General features: G+C 34.2%; 1 protein-coding gene across 6 annotated transcripts in view; it reads left to right on the top strand.

Moving 5' to 3' along the window:
- Window positions 1-19624, top strand: part of CNBD1 (cyclic nucleotide binding domain containing 1) — a 481111-nt gene that overhangs the window by 22712 nt on the left and 438775 nt on the right. For 5 of the 6 annotated variants that reach the window (XR_008292521.1, XM_053208138.1, XM_053208139.1 and 2 more), the window contains exon 1: window positions 12971-13124. The exons of the other annotated variant lie outside the window; for it this stretch is intronic. Coding sequence is in view for 4 of the 5 variants with exons in the window: in XM_053208138.1 (XP_053064113.1) it covers window positions 13037-13124 (88 nt within the window). In the remaining variant the exon portion in view is untranslated. Of the gene's footprint in view, window positions 1-12970; window positions 13125-19624 lie in introns of those variants that run through there. 6 annotated transcript variants of the gene reach the window in all.

The raw sequence follows: 19624 nt of genomic DNA, 5'->3' as shown, positions 1-19624 counted from the left end.
ATGTGTCATTGGGCATGAGCTCCCCTGGGATGGAGGTGCTCTTTGGAGAGGCAGCTTCCTGTGTAGCTAAGACTAAACCTGTTGTTGGGGCCAGTTAACTGGTATTGTTGGACAGTTAAGAAGAACAAATTAAAGGGGAGAGATTGCCACATTAACAGATGCCAGAAATAACTGACAGAAAAAAATTTAAAAATATTAAATTCAGAAAAAATTCTCTGCAATTATGGATTGAGTCCATTGTTAGGTTTGGATAGGATTATACACTCTGTTTCTAAAGGCACTATTCTAGTACAATTGATATTCTTAATGATTGTCCTGAATCAATAACCCAAAAAAAGTCTATTCAGCAGCTTCTGTTATTTTATCTATCTATCTATCTATCTATCTATCTATCTATCATCTATCTATCTATCTATCTATCTACCTACCTATGTATATTTTAGGAACAAAGTGATGAAAATTTTTAAAAAATGTTTTGGTGCTTAGGAGCATAAGTTCAGTTATGTAGAAAAATTTTATTAGTCTTCCTATTATCTTGTGATACTGTTTTCTGATTTGGCTGTGGGCAAAGTGAGTGGCAACAAGAATGGGTGCTTTGGTTCATAGAATCAGTGAACCACTCTGTGTGGCATATTCTCAAGAGATGGAATGAGGACAGAGCTGAGGGGAGAGAGAGTCCAAATTGAGGTTGAGAGCCTATTGCGGAATAAATAAAAGAGTAGGAGGAGGTTGAACTGATGAACAGGGGTTATTAGAGCACACACACGGAAAGCAAACCTGAAGGAATTTGCAAGGCAGAGGATGGGTGCTCATGGAGGCTTTTAGTGCACTTTATACAACAACCTGAAAAGGGTGGCTTGGGATGAAGAATACATTTTTTTTTAAGTTGATGTAAGACCATATTATGAACATGCTGTGTGATGAAGCATGGGTTATGCATTCGTATCCCAGAGCTGCTGCACAAAAAACTGGATGGTTTAAGGCAACAGAAATTTATTGTCTCACAGTTCTAGAGGCTAAAAGTCCAAAATTGAAATGTTGGCAGGACTGTATCCTTTCTGATGGCTCTAGGGGAGAATCCTTACTTGCCTCTTTTGGATTCTGGCGATCCTTGGCATTCCTTGGTTTGCAGATGCATCATTCTAGTCATATAGCCCTTTGTGTTTTCTCATTGTCTTCTCTCTCTGAATATCCAAATTCCCCCTTTTTATAAGAGTACCAGTCATATGGGATTAGAGCCCACCCTGATGACCTCATTTTAACTTGATTATCTCTGTAAAGACTCTATTTACAAATAAGGATTTGTTGAAATAAATTTCTGGGACCCAGTTGAAGCTGCTTCTGCTGTGATGCCTCATCAGCAAACTGAAACTTAGATAACTCATGTTCTGTAAATACTCTGCTTGAGCAGAAACACAGTACACTCAACAAGCCAGTCCCTGGTTGATTGCCAAGAATCAGTAATGATTACCTGTTCTAAATAAGGTCATATGTGTAACTCTAGCCAATCAACTAGAGCCAAATACTCTTTCCTTGTTCCTGATTGCCTTCTTCTATAAAAGCTGCAGTTTTGTTCCTTGCTTTGCAGTTCTCTGGACTCTTGAGAGTGGAGATTGCTTGCTTCATGAAGGATGAATAAAATTCACTTAGATCAACTAAATTGTCCTCTTTGATTATTTTAACAGACTTAGCCATATCATTTTGGGGGGACATAGTTCAACACATTACAGGTAGATTCTCATCAGTCCTACCCCATGTGCTTTAAAATTTCATAGAGTTCTTCCTTATTTTATCATTATGGTATCTATCATTTTTAAGTTACAATATTATACATCTTGTCTTTTATGGAATTTTTACAATTACTTTATTGAAAACTTGCAAGAACTATCCTGGAGCTGGTATCCAGATACCATTTTGAACCATATTATTGCTCTGTTCTCTTGAATGTAACTTGCATGGTGATTTGACAGTTTCTCTTAATACTTTTAGGAGACTGTTTAGAGGAAAAATGGAAATCAGATAAGTTAAAAAATGAGCAATGAGTTGATGAGATGGATTTATATTGTGTTACTGTATGAGCTCAAATCTCTATAATAAATCCCTTACTTCGTATATTTTCTAATGGTTCTGCTTTTTTGATCAAACCCTGACTGATGCAACTGATAGAGGAAAGAGCTGTTCAAGCCCTGAAAAACTTGTAGGACTTTTTTTTGATCCAGCCTATCAAAAAAATGATTCATGCATAATTTTGAAGGACAATTTGATATATCACAGAAAATAGATAAAGCATCAGAATTGATGTGATCTAAAGCTGTGTTTCAGCCAGTTTTTGCTGGATAGTTGTTCTCTCTTCTTTTGACCTAGTAACGTCAGGGATTTGCCTTAACTAAGCCATTTGTCATTGCCTGTAAATCTGTACTGTTTGTTGCAGATACCATGTAACGAAGTAATGATTAGTAAAAATATTCAAATAGGCATCATCTATCTTTCATGTAAACTACAGGTTATTAATGTATGAACACATATGTACATTTTTTTGTTCAAAGACATTATGTCTAGTAAACACTAAAATGTGGTTTTAAACAACAGCAGCCACCAAACAATAACAAAAAAATGGAAAAATATGACTGGTAACAGGCTCTCTTTCTGAACAATAAAACGTGACTAATAGTTCTCTAGAGAAAAAATGCACAACAGTGGATATTTACCTAAGTAACATCTTATGCCAAAATAGCACAATGATTTATAATATTCTGGTCCATTTCAGAAGTTGCTACAGGACACCTCGTACAGATAGTGTACTGTGTGGTGCAAATTATAGTGATTTGTGGAAGTGTAGATTGGAAGACTGGAGCAATAAAGAAAGAAGAATAATGTTCTTCCTTGAATCATTGGGGAAAAGCACAGCTCAGCACCTGTCCCCAGGCAACTTTTAATAGTACAGCGCATTGAAGTTCAAGTCTTTGAAATGTCAAACCTAAATGACAATGAGATTACATTAGAAAGAAAAAATCAAGGTGACTAGTGGCTCATTTGATTGTTGTGAATGGTATCTTCATAAAACTCACTTATGGTGTGGTAAACTGAGAACTGCAAGTTATTGGGTGAAGAAGGAAATAACAATCACTCCTTAAATAAATGAGGGAAGGGACACCAACTAGGAGGGAGAATTTAGCAAGGCAAAGAATTTGTGATTTGGGCTTCAATCGTGACTTTTCTGATTCATTATGACCTTTAGAAAGTTGAACCTAGATTGGATGAAGTAGTGAGTCCAATTCTGTCTGCTATACAAGTGAGAAGGAGAACCATTTGTTCAGGAAACAGAAAGTGCTCAGCCAGTTCACCCAAGAAGGAGGAAATGGTTCATGCTGTTCATAGGCTCTATGAATGTTGCCATGCCAGTACTTTACTCCTCTTTCTGCATAATCCCACAACCTAGAAAGTAAGGCTGTGTAAGGAATGGGCAGGATTGGACAAGGAATCATGTTCCATGAACACTTGTTTGACCCTTCTAGATGCTTCTCTAGGCAGCTGAGAATATAGCCAACTTAATCTTTGAGGATATCAAAGTCATACTAAAGGAAGTGCAAGAAAGGAAGAAGGAGAAAGGGACATTATTATTATTTTTTTCCTTTTAGATAAGGGAGACTGGTTTATGTCCTCCTGTATTTAAGGTCGGCACTGTACTTTTAAATTTAAATGCATTTTGAGCACCTACAGAGCAAAATGTGAATTCAAGCTAATGTATCTGGAGAAAAGTTAAGAGAACAAATAGATTGTGCATCTAAGAAACTATGCCAGCCAGTATTCACAGCATGCAATAAAAATTGGGTAATGCACATCTTTGTTAAGAACACTTACTTGGTTAAAAAGGGTCTTCCTTCTAACAAGAGGCATTAACATTTAAAATAGGTCAGGGAAAATGATTGTTGACCATGCTTTCCTTTGCTCCAGTGGAAGCTAAACCAACAGGCTAAGAGCCAGCTAGAGGTTGCATCCTGAGATACATTTCAATGGCTGGAAGACCTGGGAAATTATTTCTTATCACCAAGACTTTGTTTCCAGATCTGTAAAATGGGAATAGTATCAGTTTTTGCCACATCGACTTTCACAAAGATTGAATTAAATAGAAAATAATGCATGGAAATCACTTAACTTGGCAATTGGAATACAGTCCACAGATGTTATCATTCAATTCTGACTCTTGTGAGAATAGAAATTTGAACCAAAGTGCTATGAATTAGCTTGTATTCATAGTATATTGATGTATATTATTGAGGTAAATTTTGACCAAATAAACTCAAAGGTTTTGTAATAAATGGAACACAAATGGGTTTGTTGCTTTCAGAGTGAGATTTGAAGAGACATTAAAATACTAGGGCACTCATAATCTAGTAAAGTGAATGTCTTAACATGCTACTCTGGTTAAAATTCTTGGTAATGTAAACATTTTGTACTCTTTATTTAGGAAAAATTGATCTTCAATAAGGAGATTCCATCTGTTTGTGAGTACCTATAAAGGGAAATAATTTTAAAGTCAGTAAGAGAAGATGTTTTTAAAGTTTCGTGGTATATTTTATTTAAAAGTCATCATGGGAATTGCTAATACCATTAAGTCTAACAAAGGTTTCTGATCTCAGTAGTTTTCCAGACTACATAGTTGTTACAAAGTTTAATTATTTCCTTGAACAGTTGATTTCATTTGAGATGTTTTTCATTTATAATCAATACTTGATAACATCTTGATCATTTTAAACAGTCTTCCTTCAATATTAAAATGTTCTGCCTTTCCTGCTGAATATTTGTTTTTCTTATAAAAAGGGCTGACATGAAGTCTTACTTTGATCCTGTCACTTAAGACTATTAAGAGTCATTTCAGACAGATAGTTCATGTGTATATTTTAAGAAAACATTTGTTATTATATCTGTCGAGAAATATCCTCAATTAAAAAAATCAAATTGCATCTGGATTCATCTTCATGGTGATTTCTGTATTAAAATGACATTCTTATTTGTAAGTGAGATCCCAAATTTTTATAAATATTTTCTGAATGATATAGACAGAGAAAACAATTCCTAGGGTTCATGGATAAAGTACAGTTTAATCCTTTTGAGGAAAGAGAGAGGAGCAGATATCCCATGTCTTATCTTTTCCTGATCTGCTCATTATTTCACAACCTTCTAAGAATCCCTTTTCAGGTCCAGCCCCTCTGGTTCTTTTGCTATGGGTTAAAAGTAAGATCTACTCTGCCTTTTATGAACTTAAACTAATTACTTCCACGTACCTCACTTTTCTTATCTATAAAATAGGCCTCATAAATTGTGTCTACCTCTTGGGGTTGTGAGGGATAAATAGGTATAGAGTGTTCAAATTGATGCCTTGCAAAAAAAGTGTCCAGTAAATATTGGCTATGTTTTTATTATTATTTTTACCATTATCATCATCATCATCATCATAATCATCACCACATGATTTCATCTCTATTTTGGTTAATGTAGTTGCATCTACTCAACATGAAATGCAGAATCCTCGAAATTCTGTAACTCATTCTTCCCTCTAGCCTCTGTTGCTCATCAGCCATTCTTTCTTTTCCTACCCTATTGTCCTGCCCTAGTTTAAACCTTCATCATTAGTCTCCTGAACAAATCCAACAGCCCCCCTTACCTGGTCCCCTTCCCTCATCTTGTCTTCTTCAATTTATGTTCCACTAGCTTCGGGATTCCAGCCCTGAAACAGACCTGATTAGGATTCTAAGCCACTGTGCCACTGTGTAATTTTGGACAAATCACTCATCTTCACTATTCCCCATTTTTTTCTTGAAAATAACTACTTGCCTCTCTCATGTGGAAATGCTATAATGCTCAAATGGATGCTGAAAGCTTTGACTTTATAAAGGATCATGTGACATGAGTTATTATTAAGACATAAACTAGAAGAAGCCTATAGAAGAGATGTAAATAGGGGCACCTGGGTGGCTCAGTTCGTTGAACGTCCAACTTCGGCTCAGGTCATGATCTCGTGGTTTGTGGGTTCAAGGCCCGCATCAGGCTCTATGCTGACAGCTTGGAGCCTGGAGCCTGCTTCGGATTCTGTCTCCCTCTCTCTGCCTCTTCTCGGCTCATACTCTGTCTGTCTACCTCTCTCTCAAAAATAAAATTTAAAAAAAAATTAAAAAAAGAAGAGGTAAATAAATATTAGATGTGATTGGGTTTATCCTTACATTTTCAGCATGGTTATATATATATATATATATATATATATATATATATATATTTATCCTTACATTTTCAGCATGGTTATATATATATATATATATATAAAACCATGTTGGGAAAGTGCATATCACTCATTACATGATTATTTTTGTGTGGCAGTATTTGCCAGAACTGGGGACACAAAACTAAGGAGTTCTGCTCTATTTTTATTAGTATAAAGATGTCATGCTCAAATAGGCACTGAAATTTTAAGTAGTGAGTTCTACCTAAAATAACAGCACGTTTATTAGTTGAGAAAGCTGATACTATTACTTTTGCAATCATGGCTGCTACTGACAACATCTAATCACATCTACCACTTATTGAGTACTTACATGTTTAAGGAAAGGTATTAAGCATTTTAAAACATTATCTCCAGGAACCATGTGATTTCACTCATATATGGAATTTGAGAGGGCAAATAAGCAAAGGGAAAGAAAGAAGAAAGGAGAGAGAGAGAAGTGAGCCATGAAACACACTCTTAGCTATATAGAGCAAACTGATGGTTACCAGAGGGGAGGTAGGTGGGGCGATGGGTTAAATAGGTGATGAGGATTAAGGAGTGCACTTGTGATGAGCACTGGGTGATGTATGGAAGTGTTGAGTCACTATATTGTGTCCCCAAAACTAATGTTACACTGTATGTAAACCGGAATTTAAATTAAAACTTAAAAAAAAATTAGCTCATTTAATCCTTATAACAATCCTGTAAGATGGAGCTAAAGTAACATAAATATATACATATATGTATATATATAGAGAAAACTAGAAAATATAAGAGCTAACAGTTGGACAACTGTGTTATAAGTGCTGTGTTGGGTGATCTCTATTTTCTTCCCTTTGTCAAAATAACCTGATAGATACAATCATTTCGTTTTACAGGAAACTAAGGCATGTAAATAACTTTTCCCATATGGCAGGGCTATGTAATGACTGAGCTGGCTTCTAAAGCTGTACCTACCTGATTCTTCATATGATAATACATATAAAAGCACAGTGTGATTGACCTTAATAGATTCATTTCTTTGAATTGGTTATTTATGAAACCCTTAACTAGGAGTGGCTAGTGTATTTTCTTTGTCCTGCGTATCCTTCCTTGTTCTTGTTTTCTAGTTTCTGAGTCAAACGCTGATCCACTTTGCCAGTACTTGGGAGCCATTTTCTGTATGGTGGTTCAGATTTTTGCTTATTACCTGTCTAGGCTTTGATATTTAAAAACTTACATGCCTGAGATAAGGGGTTACAGAAGCACTGGAATTGTGACTAATTAACATTCATCCAGTAAAGCTGTCTGGATGTAGCATATGTTATACCTGTGAATCTTTAGACCAATGGGGGAATTGTTTTGGTAAATCTTTTGAGGTCTGCTGTTAAATTATGCAACTCTATCTTAATTTGACATATTTATTCTAATAAATGAAGTTACAAATATATTATACAATAATATAACATACATTTTATATAATGAAACACTGAAGATAGGTCTTAGTTCATAAGTGCAGTGATTAGTGCAGTTCTGGAAAAACTATCTTAATGCTAGAGCAACAAGTTAAATAAATGCGTGCAGACATCTGTTGAGAAACTTGGTCCCTTTCTTTAGGTAGATAAATAACTCATTCAAATAGAAAATATTTTTTTGTGTGTGATTTGAATTCAATATGCATTTAAAGAATATGTATATCTGTGGCAAGTGCTGTGAATATTTGTACATGAATATACTATTGTTGAGGCTACATAGGATAAAGAGACTGATATGAATCAAAAACAAAGATTTTTTTGATTATAGGTAGTATATTATTTACACATTATAGGTAGATACTCAAATGTTCATACACCAACATATCATTGTCAATTGGATCTGGAAAATGGATTTATTTCTTTAATAATGTATTGATAAATTAGAAGTTAAGTTGTTTATAAATTATCTCACAATAAAACCATTAGGAAGTACATAAAATTATACTTCAGAGCAATTTAGAAAAAATTTTTAAGTCAGAGGATAATGACAGTATCTCTGCACTGAGTGTTCATTTTCTATTAGCAACTTTGAGATACATCGAACTAAGCATTACAAATTACCATATAAGTTTCATTTCCATATATGCATTTATAAATAAAGAAATATTGTAATTTATTAATTTGTTGCTTGATAAACTTCTATTTATATAAAATTGTGTATAAATTTGTATATTTTGGTTAATTTGGATACTATTCATGTGAACATATATAATACATATATAATTTACTTTGATTTGCAGTTATTATAGTCATGTGCACTTGTAATTTATGGGCTCTCCTTTCAAAGAACAGAGTGGCCAATGATATGATATGTAACACTTTATATAAATGGATTTTGAATCTAATCATTTTTAATTTATACAAATGTTTTGATAATTATATATATTTTCAATTTATTAAACTTTTTTTACTGAAGTATAGTTGACACACAACGTTTTAGTTTTAGTTTTAGGTGTATAACATAGTGATTCAGTATCTCTATATGTTCATCATAAGTGTAGCTACTATCTGTCACCACACAATGCTATTATAATTGAGAATTATATTTTTAAATACAAATATGTGAATTAAAACAATTTTTAAAATTTTAATTGAAACAATATTTTTGGAATTAATTTATTTGGAAATGTTAGTAGTGTATAGAAAATTTTCTTGGTAAATTTGTTTATTATTACTGTTTTTTGTGATACAGAAGCAATACCTAAGGTATATATTGGACAATAAATCTGTAATATACTACTGCTGACTATGTAGCAGGAGTGAGTGGAACCCATGTAAAAGGGTTTCTTATTACATTAATAAAAAGTATTTAGGGACGCCTGGGTGGCTCAGTCGGTTAAGCATCAGACACTTGATTTCGGTTCAAGTCATGATCTTGTGGTTCATTGGATGGAGCCCTGCATTGGGCTCTGCGCTGTCAGCTTGGAATCCTCTCTCTCCCCCTCTGCCCTCCCTCTGTCTCCTCTCTCAAAATAAATATTAAAAAAAAACCCTTCAAAGTATTTAAAAAGTATTTAATCCATGTGAATTTTTCAAGGTTTACCTCAGCAATATTAATATTATTATTACTAACAAAATTATAATTGAATGATTAATATATTTAGAAACTATTCTAGGATTTTTAGATTCATTTGTAATTTAATCTTCATGTTTGTATGATGCATTGTGATTATATATATAGTCTGTCTGTATGTATGTATTGTAATGTTTGTATTGATGTTAATATCAATATATATATGATTGCATTATACGTATAGATTAAGATATTGAAACTAAGGCAGATTAAGTGACTTGCCCAGAATAATTTTATAAATAAGTGTTTGAGAAGTGATTAGATTTATAGAGAATATGCAGGCATTGACAAGTTAATATATCTTTCTATCAACACAAATCATGTGATTATGTGATTACATTGTTGTTCTTAGAATGAATCGGAAGTGGATTCAGAATACCTTGGAAAGACTTATTGAAAACATTTGGAGGAGAGGTGCCTGGGTGGCTCAGTCAGTTAAGTCTGACTGTAGGTTTCGGCTCAGATCGTGATCTCACAGGTTTGTGAGTTGAGCCCTGTGTCAAGCTCTGTGCTGGCAGCCTGGAGCCTGCTTGAAATTATCTCTCTTTCCTTCTCCCTCTGCCCCTCCCCAGCTCATGCTTTCTCCGTCTCTCTTAAAATAAATAAATAAACTTAAAAAAAAGAAAAGGAAACATTTGGAGGAGCTGAATTTGTGATATGATGGATTCTTTCCTGACATATACCAGCAGATATTAGAAAATACACAAAACCATGAAAATTATATAAACTCAGATAAAATTAAGTGAGCTTTTAAAATTGTTTTGCTGTTTTCTCTTGATGTTCTTACTTACTTGTATTGTCAATTTTTCATATTTTTAAAAGAATTTTCAAGCAAGATTGAGTTTGATGTGAAATTACTATGATATGTAGGTTTCATTATATGTGTTTTCTATATAGGAAATATAGAAAAGAAAAAAGAAAAGGTGAAAATTTAGAAAAGAAGGGGAAAAAACCTAGGAAATAAATAAAAATAAGAACTGATGAAATTGGAATCAGAGAGGAAATTGATCATTATGAAACTTTGGGACTTTGAAAACTTCTTTGATTCATTTGATCAAAACAATTTGTCAAAGGGAAAAAATCATCTAATAGAAACCCATCTGTTCAAAATACATGAAAAATGCAAAAATACTTTGTAATTAACTTTTATAACCTATCCTTGGTTCTTTGAGTTTTGACTGTGAGGATGAGAAGAGAATAGATCTGGGAGTCTGTCAAATGAAGGCTGTAGGGATTACGAAGGTGGTATGGTAGGGATGTCAAGGTACAATTCTGTGATAGGACCTATGCAGGTAAAGGTATCTGACTAGTATATAAGAAATAAAAATGAAAAGCAATGGTAAGACTCAACAGATTTGAGTCTACACTGAGTCCAGAGTTTATAAAACTGGGGACAGGAAAATATATTAAATTGAAAAGTTGTGGTGAAGTTTATTACACAGATACTATTGATTGATTGATTTAGTGCAGATACAATTTAATAGGAACTGTTGCAACATAAATGTGTTACTTTTATAGTCCAACTAAAGTTTTCAATTCTAGTTATTAATGTTTTCTAGATGAAGTTGATCAATAAATTGTTACCGTTCTAGTGGTCAGGCTCAGGCATCAGTCACAGTCCTTTGAGTATTATTTATTACAGTTATGACACTAGGAAATTTTTTTTAATTTATTTTTTAAAATTTACATTCAAGTTAGTTATCATATATTCAACAGTGATTTCAGGAGTAGATTCCTTAATGCCCATTTAGCCCACCCCCCACTCCCACACCCTTCCAGTAACCCTCTGTTCTCCATATTTAAGAGTCTCTTCTGTTTTGTCCCCCTCCCTGTTTTTATATTATTATTTTTGCTTCCCTTCTCTTATGTTCATCTGTTTTGTATCTTAAAGTCCTCCTATGAGTGAAGTCATATGATATTTGTCTTTCTCTGACTGACTGATTTCTCTTAGCATAATACCCTCTAGTTCCATCCACGTAGTTGCAAATGACAAGATTTCATTCTGATTGTCGAGTAATACTCTATTGTATATATAGACCACATCTTCTTTATCCATTCATCCATCGATGGACATTTGTGCTCTTTCCTTACTTGGGCTATTGTTGATAGTGGTGCTATAAACATTGGCATGTGCCCCTTTGAAACAGCATACCTGTATCCCTTGGATAAATATCTAGTAGTGCAATTGCTGGGTCATAGTTCTATTTTTAATTTTTGAGGAACCTCCATCCTGTTTTCCCAAGTGGCTGCACCAGTTTGCATTCCCACCAGCAGTGCAAAAGAGATCCTCTTTCTCTGCATCCTCGCCAACATCTGTTGTTGTCTGAGTTGTTAATGTTAGCCATTCTGACAGGTGTGAGGTGGTATCTCACTGTGGTTTTGATTTGTATTTCCCTGATGATGAGTGATGTTGAGCATTTTTTCATACGTCGGTTGGCCATCTGGATGTCTTCTTTGGAGAAGTGTCTATTCATGTCTTTTGCCCATTTCTTCACTGGATTATTTGCTTTTTGGGTGTTGAGTTTGATAAATTCTTTGTAGATTTTTGGGTACTAACCCTTTTTGTGATATGTCATTTGCAAATATCTTCTCCCATTCTGTTGGTTGCCTTTAGTTTTGCTGATTGTTTCCTTCGCTGTGCAGAAACTTTTTATTTTGATGAGGTCGTAATAGTTCATTTTTGCTTTTGTTTCTCTTGCCTCTGGAGACGTGTTGAGTAAGAAATTGCTGTGGCCAAGTCAAAGAGGTTTTATCCTGCTTTCTCCTTGGGAATTTTTATGGCTTCCTATCTTACATTTAGGTTGTTCATCCATTTTGAGTTTATCTTTGTGTATGGTGTAAGAAAGTGGTCCAGGTTTATTCTGCATGTCGCTGTCCAGTTTTCCCAGCACCACTTGCTGAAGAGACTTCCTTTATTCCATTGGATATTCTTTCCTGCTTTGTCAAAGATTAGTTGGCCATATGTTTGTGGGTCCATTTCTGGGTTTTCTATTCTGCTCCATTGATCTGAGTGTCTCTTTTTGTGCCAACCAGGAAAATATTTTTAAAGGCTTGAGAGATAACACAGATCAAAAGATACATTAATTAAGACTCTAAACCCTAGTCTTTGTAATGAGCCCTCATTATTTTGAAGCAACAGAAGATAACCAAAACATATGTCACACTACAGTAGAATATGGTTGCATATAAGCAGGGGTAAGTTTATTGGTGTATAATTAGAAGAGATATTTTACCCTGTGTATGTAGCCATGGAGATCAGTATAAATAGCCTGTTGCTGGTACTACAAATAAGGTATCTAATACCCAATGTAAACATTTAGGAGGTAGAAAAAAGGTTTCTGGACTATGGGTGACTAATGAAATGAATTATTTCACCTAATCTGGACTCATGTGCTGTTGATTTTCCTGTATCTGCCTTGTAGAATTTCCTTTTTCATTCTTACTACTCTTTATAGATAACAAAACCCCCTTCATAAATTACACTGGATTAGGATTAGGATATAGTTCTTTCTGGTCTATATTTAACTCTTGGAAATGGTGTGCACTGTATAAGAACTGTGAACATGAAGATTCCATAGTACTCAGCCTATCAAAGAGTACCTTGAGGATTCTGCTTTATGATGCTTCAAGGCAAAGAAGGATCATTTGCCTCTCCAGTAGCCTCTGACCAGCTGCCTTGGAGCCATCAGGATGCCTCTGCCTTCTCTCCCAGCAGCTATTTTGTCTCATATGATAGCTATAAACAATGTGCCGCCTCCTCCACTTCACAGTTTACCAAGTGAGTAAGGAATACATCAACAGTTGGTCATAGTTTTCAGTGCTACTTAACCCCAGATATAAGAAATGGGGCACTTCTGGGGTGCCTGGGTGGCACAGTTGGTTAAGCGCCTGACTCGATTTCTGATCTCACAGTTAATGAGTTCCAGCCCTGCATCGGACCCTGTGCTGATAGTGCAGAGCCTGTTTGGGATTATCTCTCTGTCTCTCAAAATTAATAGAATGAACTTAAAAAAAAAAAAAAAAAGAAATGGGGCACTTTGTCCCCCTGAAGTCATTTCAATCCTCTAGATTTCAAGTATATTATTTGTAAGGTTAGGATCTTTATGAACTTTCAGAACTTCAGGTAAGAAATACTTTTAAAGAAAAAAGAAAATAAAGGCATGGAAAGATCACATGGCTCACCAGTGATCAAACCCCTTGTTTCTGGCAGGTCTTCTTGTGCTTAACCAGAGTCAGTCTTACAGCCCTGCCCTTTGTGAGCTACTTAATACTTAGTTTTCACTAGGAGAATTCTGATTAAAATTTTCAAGGAAAAAAAAGAGATAATTTCCATTATTCTTCCTCTGAAATGTATTCCTATTTAATTTTGTTTTTATTTTGTAGTGTTTGATTTATATGTTAGGAATTATAAAGTAGAGTTAAATATTTTGAAGTTTATACAATTGACAGCATTTTCTTATTTTATATAGTCAGTCTACACCCAGAACGTTTTCTCAAGGCTTCTTGTCATAGCTAGAAAATTCATATATCTATATTTGATTATCAATATACTGACTAATAATATAGAACAGTCCTAGTGATAGTTGAGATTAAAAAAAATCTTCTAGATAACAAAGATAATAATCTTGGTATTTTTCAACTTCAAGAAAGCATTTGTTTTGTTTTTTTAATATTCATTGGGTAAGTTTGCTGTATGACTTGAAAAAGTTAACCTGTCTATCTTTTATCTTCCTGTGATAGTTAACTTTTTCACATCAGTTTTTTAAAATTAATAATTATAGTCTTTAGGGGAAAAGATGGCAGCAGTTGACAACCTTTTGAAGGGGTATATTTATGTCTTGAATAGTGTTAGACAAAGTCTTTATGTTAAATCAAACTAATTCCTAAATATGTTACTTTTATATGTTTTTATTATTATTGTGAAAAGTCTTGAATGTAGTCAATGTTTTGAATTTCTATGTGAATTATGTTCACATGTTAACTTTATATATTCACATATTATATATATAATATATATATACTATATATATAGTATATATAGAATATAACTATATATGTTCACATATTAACATTATATTCACATATATTAACTAAATATTGAATGTAATTTGGCAAAATCCACAGCTTCTACTGGACAGGTTTTATTTATACAAAAGAAAAAAAAATCACCCTAATACAATTTCTTTAGCAGCCTAGGAAGCACAGTAGCTGCCAAACAATCAAATTAATTTAGAATCAATGGGATGAGATATGTGCTACCCTCTGTAGTGTCTCCCAAGGACACTTAACTTGTGTGAAGTGATAAAAAGATGAAAAATCAGTAGCAATTTGATCTCAGAACTGAATAGAGCATAATGGAAAGCTGTGGAGCACAGTTTTCCCTTCAGAGGTTCCTAGTTGATGTTCTATGTCTATGACTTCTCTTTGGAGATGTGTCCTGCTTGCTTAGTAACTCGGTCTTTGTGCTAACTCTAGCAAATAGACAACTTCCCTTAGCAAACTCTGTCTCTGCTGAAACAATGATCTCATGAAAGCACATGTGAATATGCTTTCAATTGATAATTTGACTAAATCTGAGTTATAAAGAAGATATAAATGGGAATGATTCAAACTGCAATAGGCATAAATAGGAAGGTTCAGTTAAGGACCTTAAAAAAATCCAGCTAAAATTGTCTCCATTTGCAGATGACATGATTTTATATATAGAAAACCCAAGACTCAACCAAAAAAACTGTTAGAACCAATCAAGGAACTCAGTAAAGTTGCAGGATGCAAAATTAACATACAAAAATCAGTGTTTCTATACACTAACAATGAATTTTCTGAAAATGAAATAAAGAAATCAATCCCTCTTAAATAGTATCAAAAACAATAACATACTTAGGAATAAATTTAACCAAGGGGGTGAAAGATTTCTAGTCTGAAAGTTATTGGGATATTAGTGAAAGAAATCAAAGAAGACATAAATAAATGGAAAGTTATCTTGTGTTCATGGATTGGAAGAGTTGATATTATTAAAATGTCAATACTACCAAAATTTGTATGGATTTGATGCAACCCGTACCACAATTCCAGGGGCATTTCTTACAGAAAAAGAAAAAAACACTCCTAAAAATAGAAACACAAAAGACTCCAAATATCCAAAAATACTGTGAGAAAGAAGAACAAAGCAGGATACTACAATGCTATACTCATTCAGGCAGTACTGTATAGTACTGGTACAAAAACAAATAGTCATTGGAACAGAATTGAAAGTCCAGAAGTAAACCTAATACAGTCAACTAGTATTTGACAAGGGAACCAAGAACCCTCAATTAAGAAAAGACAGTCTCTTCAATAAATCATGCTGAGAAAACTGTATATTCAAAAATAAAACAATGAAACTTGACCCTTATCTTACAATATTCACAAATATTAACTCAAAATGGATTAGAGACTGAAATATAAGACCTGAAGCTATGAAGCTCCTATAAAAAAAACGTAGAAAAATTCTTTGACATAGGTTTTGGTATGCGTTTTTAGATATGACACCTAAAGCACAGGCAACAACAACAACAAAAAAGTGGGACTGTATCAAACTAAAAAAGTTCTACACTGCAGAAGAAAGCACCATCAAAGTGAAAAGACAACCTACACAATGGTAAAAAACATTTGCAAACTATGTATCTGATAAGGGGTTAATATTTAAAGTATATAAATAACTCATACAGCTCAGTAGCAAAAAAATAATAATAATTGAATTATAAAATAGTCAAAGGACCTAAATAGACATTTCTCCATGGAAAGTATACAAAAGGCCAACAGGTATGTGAAAAGATGCTTACAATCACTAGTCAATAGGGAAATGCAAATTAAAACCTCAATATCACCTCATGCCTTTTAGAATGGTCATTATCAAAAAAGATAAGAGATAACAAATGCTGGTGTGGATTTGGAGAAAAGGGAACCTCTGTGCACTGTTGATAGGATTGTAAATTAGTACAGCTACTACAGAAAACAATATGGAGTATACAACTACCATATGATCCAGCAATTCCACTTCTGGAAATATATCCAAAGGTAATTAAAATGTTAAAGAGTTGTCTGCACCCTATTTTCATAGAAACATTACTTACAATAGGCAAGACATGGAAACAACCTAAGTGTTCATTGATGCCTGAATGGTTAAAGAAGTTGTGGTATATATACAAGCGAATATTATTCATCCATAAAAAACAAGAGAAGCCCACCCTTTGCAACAATATGGATGAAGACATTATGTGAAATAAGCCACATACAAAGACAAATACTGTATGATCTCATTACATGTAGAATCTCAAAAAAAAAAAAAAAACTTCATAGAGATCAGATTTATGGTTACCAGAGGGTCGGGTGGTGGGGGGGTGGGGAAGGAAGGATAAATTGGGGGAAGGTGGTCAAAAGGTACAAACTTCCAGTTACAAGATAAATAAGCACTAGGGATGTGATGTACAACCTGATGGCTATAGTTAACACTGCTATATGCTGTATAGAGAAGTTAAGAGAGTAGATCATAAGAGTTCTCATCACAAGGATAATTTTTTATCCGTTTCCTTTTTATATCTGTATGAGATGATGGATGTTAACTAAACCTATTATAATCATTTCACAGTATATGTAAATCAAACAATTATGCTATATACCTTAAACTTATACACTGATATATGTTAAATATTTCTTAATAAAACTAGAAAAAAAATCCAGCTATTATATATATCCTGACTTACTTTGGATACGTTTAGTTAGGTTACATTTAGTGAGTCATGTTTACCTTATATGTAAATTTTATATGTGAGTAGTATTTGAAGGCTTTTTATAGGCAGTGGATAAGCACTTTGCATGTTATGTTATCTCATTTATTTCTCACAAGATCCTTATGAGGTCTGTAGAAGGCAGAATAATGGCCCCAATGATGTGCATATCCTGATCCCTGGAATCTGTGAATTAACTGTGCTGCATGGCAAGAGGAATTAAGGTTGCAGATGGAATTAAGGCTGCTAATCAGCTGACCTTGCAATGGGAGAAGATTCTGGATTTTGCATTGAGCCCACTGTAATCAAAAGGGTCCTTGTAAGTGAAAGAGGGAGCTGTGTGACTCAGAGTCAGTGAGATTCAGAGTGAGAAAGGCTCAATTGCCCATTGTTGGCTTTGAAGATGGAAAGGGGACATGAACCACAGAATTTGGGCAGCCTCTAGAAGCTGGACAAGCAAAGCAATAGAGTCTCCCTTAGAGCTGCCAAAAGGAATGCAGCCCTGCTGACGACTTGATTTTAACATAGATCTCTTTCAGGCTTCTGACTTCTAAAGCTGTAAGATCATAAATTTGTGATTTAAGTTGACATGTTTGTGGTAATTTGTTTCAGCAACACTAGAAAACTAATACATGGTCCACTTTACAGTTAAGGATAGTGAGGCTTGGGTTTCATACCAAGGTTCACACAGTTGGCAAGTGGTAGAGAATCTTCATAGTATCATTCGTGCAGTGAATTTTCTCAAAACAACAACAAAGTCAGTAGCAGTACCGTTTCCTCCTACCCACCACCCTGAAATGCCATCTACATTTTACCAGTTGAATGATGTATATGCATTGTTGCATTTTGCCATTTTGACTACTTAGAGGCACTCTTAATTTAAGGGAGAGAATATGCCATGCATCTTTAAACAACCCTCCAGTGCTGTCTCCTTAACTGAAATCCAGGCTCACAGGCACTCCAAGTAGTTAAGCTTCTTAAATCACTTACACGTTTTTTCTTTGAAACTTTCCAGTTTTCTCCTTCTATAGTCTTTTTGACTTGTGTCTCAGGATTCTTCACAGCTTGCTAACCCTTGGAAAGAGATGATTGTTCTCAAAAGCAAAAAACATCTTGCCACTTCTTATTCTGGATGAGAATTGTTTTAAAAACTTACAGTTAACAAAATCTATAGTAGTTTTACCACCTGGGTGAAATAGCATCTGGGTCTAGGTAAACACATACCCTGTTATTATTAGAAGTTGATATCCTGAAGAGACAAAGGGAAGAAATATGTCTTAAATTTGTTTTTAATAGAAGTCAGGGAGCTGTCCTTTAGTATTTGTTTGGAGGAAGCCCCTTTTACACTTACTTACCATTAGAGTATGGTCTAGTTACCTATCTTTGGGTTAATAGCTTTGCTTCTATTTTCTTCATGCTTATTAGGCTTATTCTGGGAAAGGACAAGTTCAAAAATGCTTTTTCATTTTAACTACTGGTTTATCTGGGAGAAAGAATTTCAGTGCTTTAACAAAAGTTTTTTTTTAATTGTTTTTGTTCCAGTAACAAAAGTATTTCAGGTTCACAAGATATTTGTAAGTACATCTTGCTTGTTTCAACATAGGAGGATGTAGAAGGAAAAAAATGGCACTCAAGAGAAGACTAGAGACACTTCAAGGAATTTAGAAACAAGATAGTACTCCTAAGTGAATATTTTCCTTGCTTTTTTTTCCATTTTACGATGTACATTTACAGAAAACCTGAAAAAACCATGTCATCATTCCTAACATTTCAAGGGCATTTCCTGTAATTTGAGAGATTTTTAGTTTTATAGTGGCTAAACTAAAGATGAAAGGAGTTTCAAGACATATATTTATCTGAAAAAGTGACTATTGCTCCATTTTAAAGTTTTAAAGCATTCAAATCCTAGGAGTGCAGTAAGAAAAAGGGTGGCCTGTCAGTGGAGAAGATAGAGAAGCAGACTGTGTAGTGTAATGTATACAAGAAGACAAGGTTGAAAAACAGAGCTAAATGATGAGAATGGATATTCCAAGAAGGAATAAAAGGTGGGAAAGATGGTTGAATGTTTATATATGTCTCTGTGTGTGTATAATCCATAATAGTCCCTGTGGAAAATGCTACTTGGTAATTTAGGAAAAGAAGTATTAGAAAATTATTTACTCAACTTTATTTTTCAGTGTAGAAGTTGCTTTTTTTTAATCCCAAAGGAGAAAAGATGTATGTCTTTTTGAAAAAACAAGCATTTATTATTATTTTTTCTTACCGCTGTTACAACAATGTCTATGTACTTGTACTTTTTGTCAGAAAATCTTGAGTGACCTTTAGAAATTAAGTAATGGCAACCTAAACTTGAGCTCAAATCGTGACTGGGGGTTCAGGCAGGAGACCGTAAAGTAAACTGCAATGCATTGCAAATCAGATCTCCGCTAGCTGCCACACTATATTGTCCCTCACATCTCAGGCTACTGCTTTGTTCTAGGCAGTCTATCTCAGAAATACCTCCTGCATT

This window comes from Acinonyx jubatus, chromosome F2, assembly GCF_027475565.1.
Source record: "Acinonyx jubatus isolate Ajub_Pintada_27869175 chromosome F2, VMU_Ajub_asm_v1.0, whole genome shotgun sequence".
Classification (NCBI taxonomy): domain Eukaryota; kingdom Metazoa; phylum Chordata; class Mammalia; order Carnivora; family Felidae; genus Acinonyx; species Acinonyx jubatus.
This window is presented reverse-complemented; position numbering and strand designations above follow the sequence as displayed.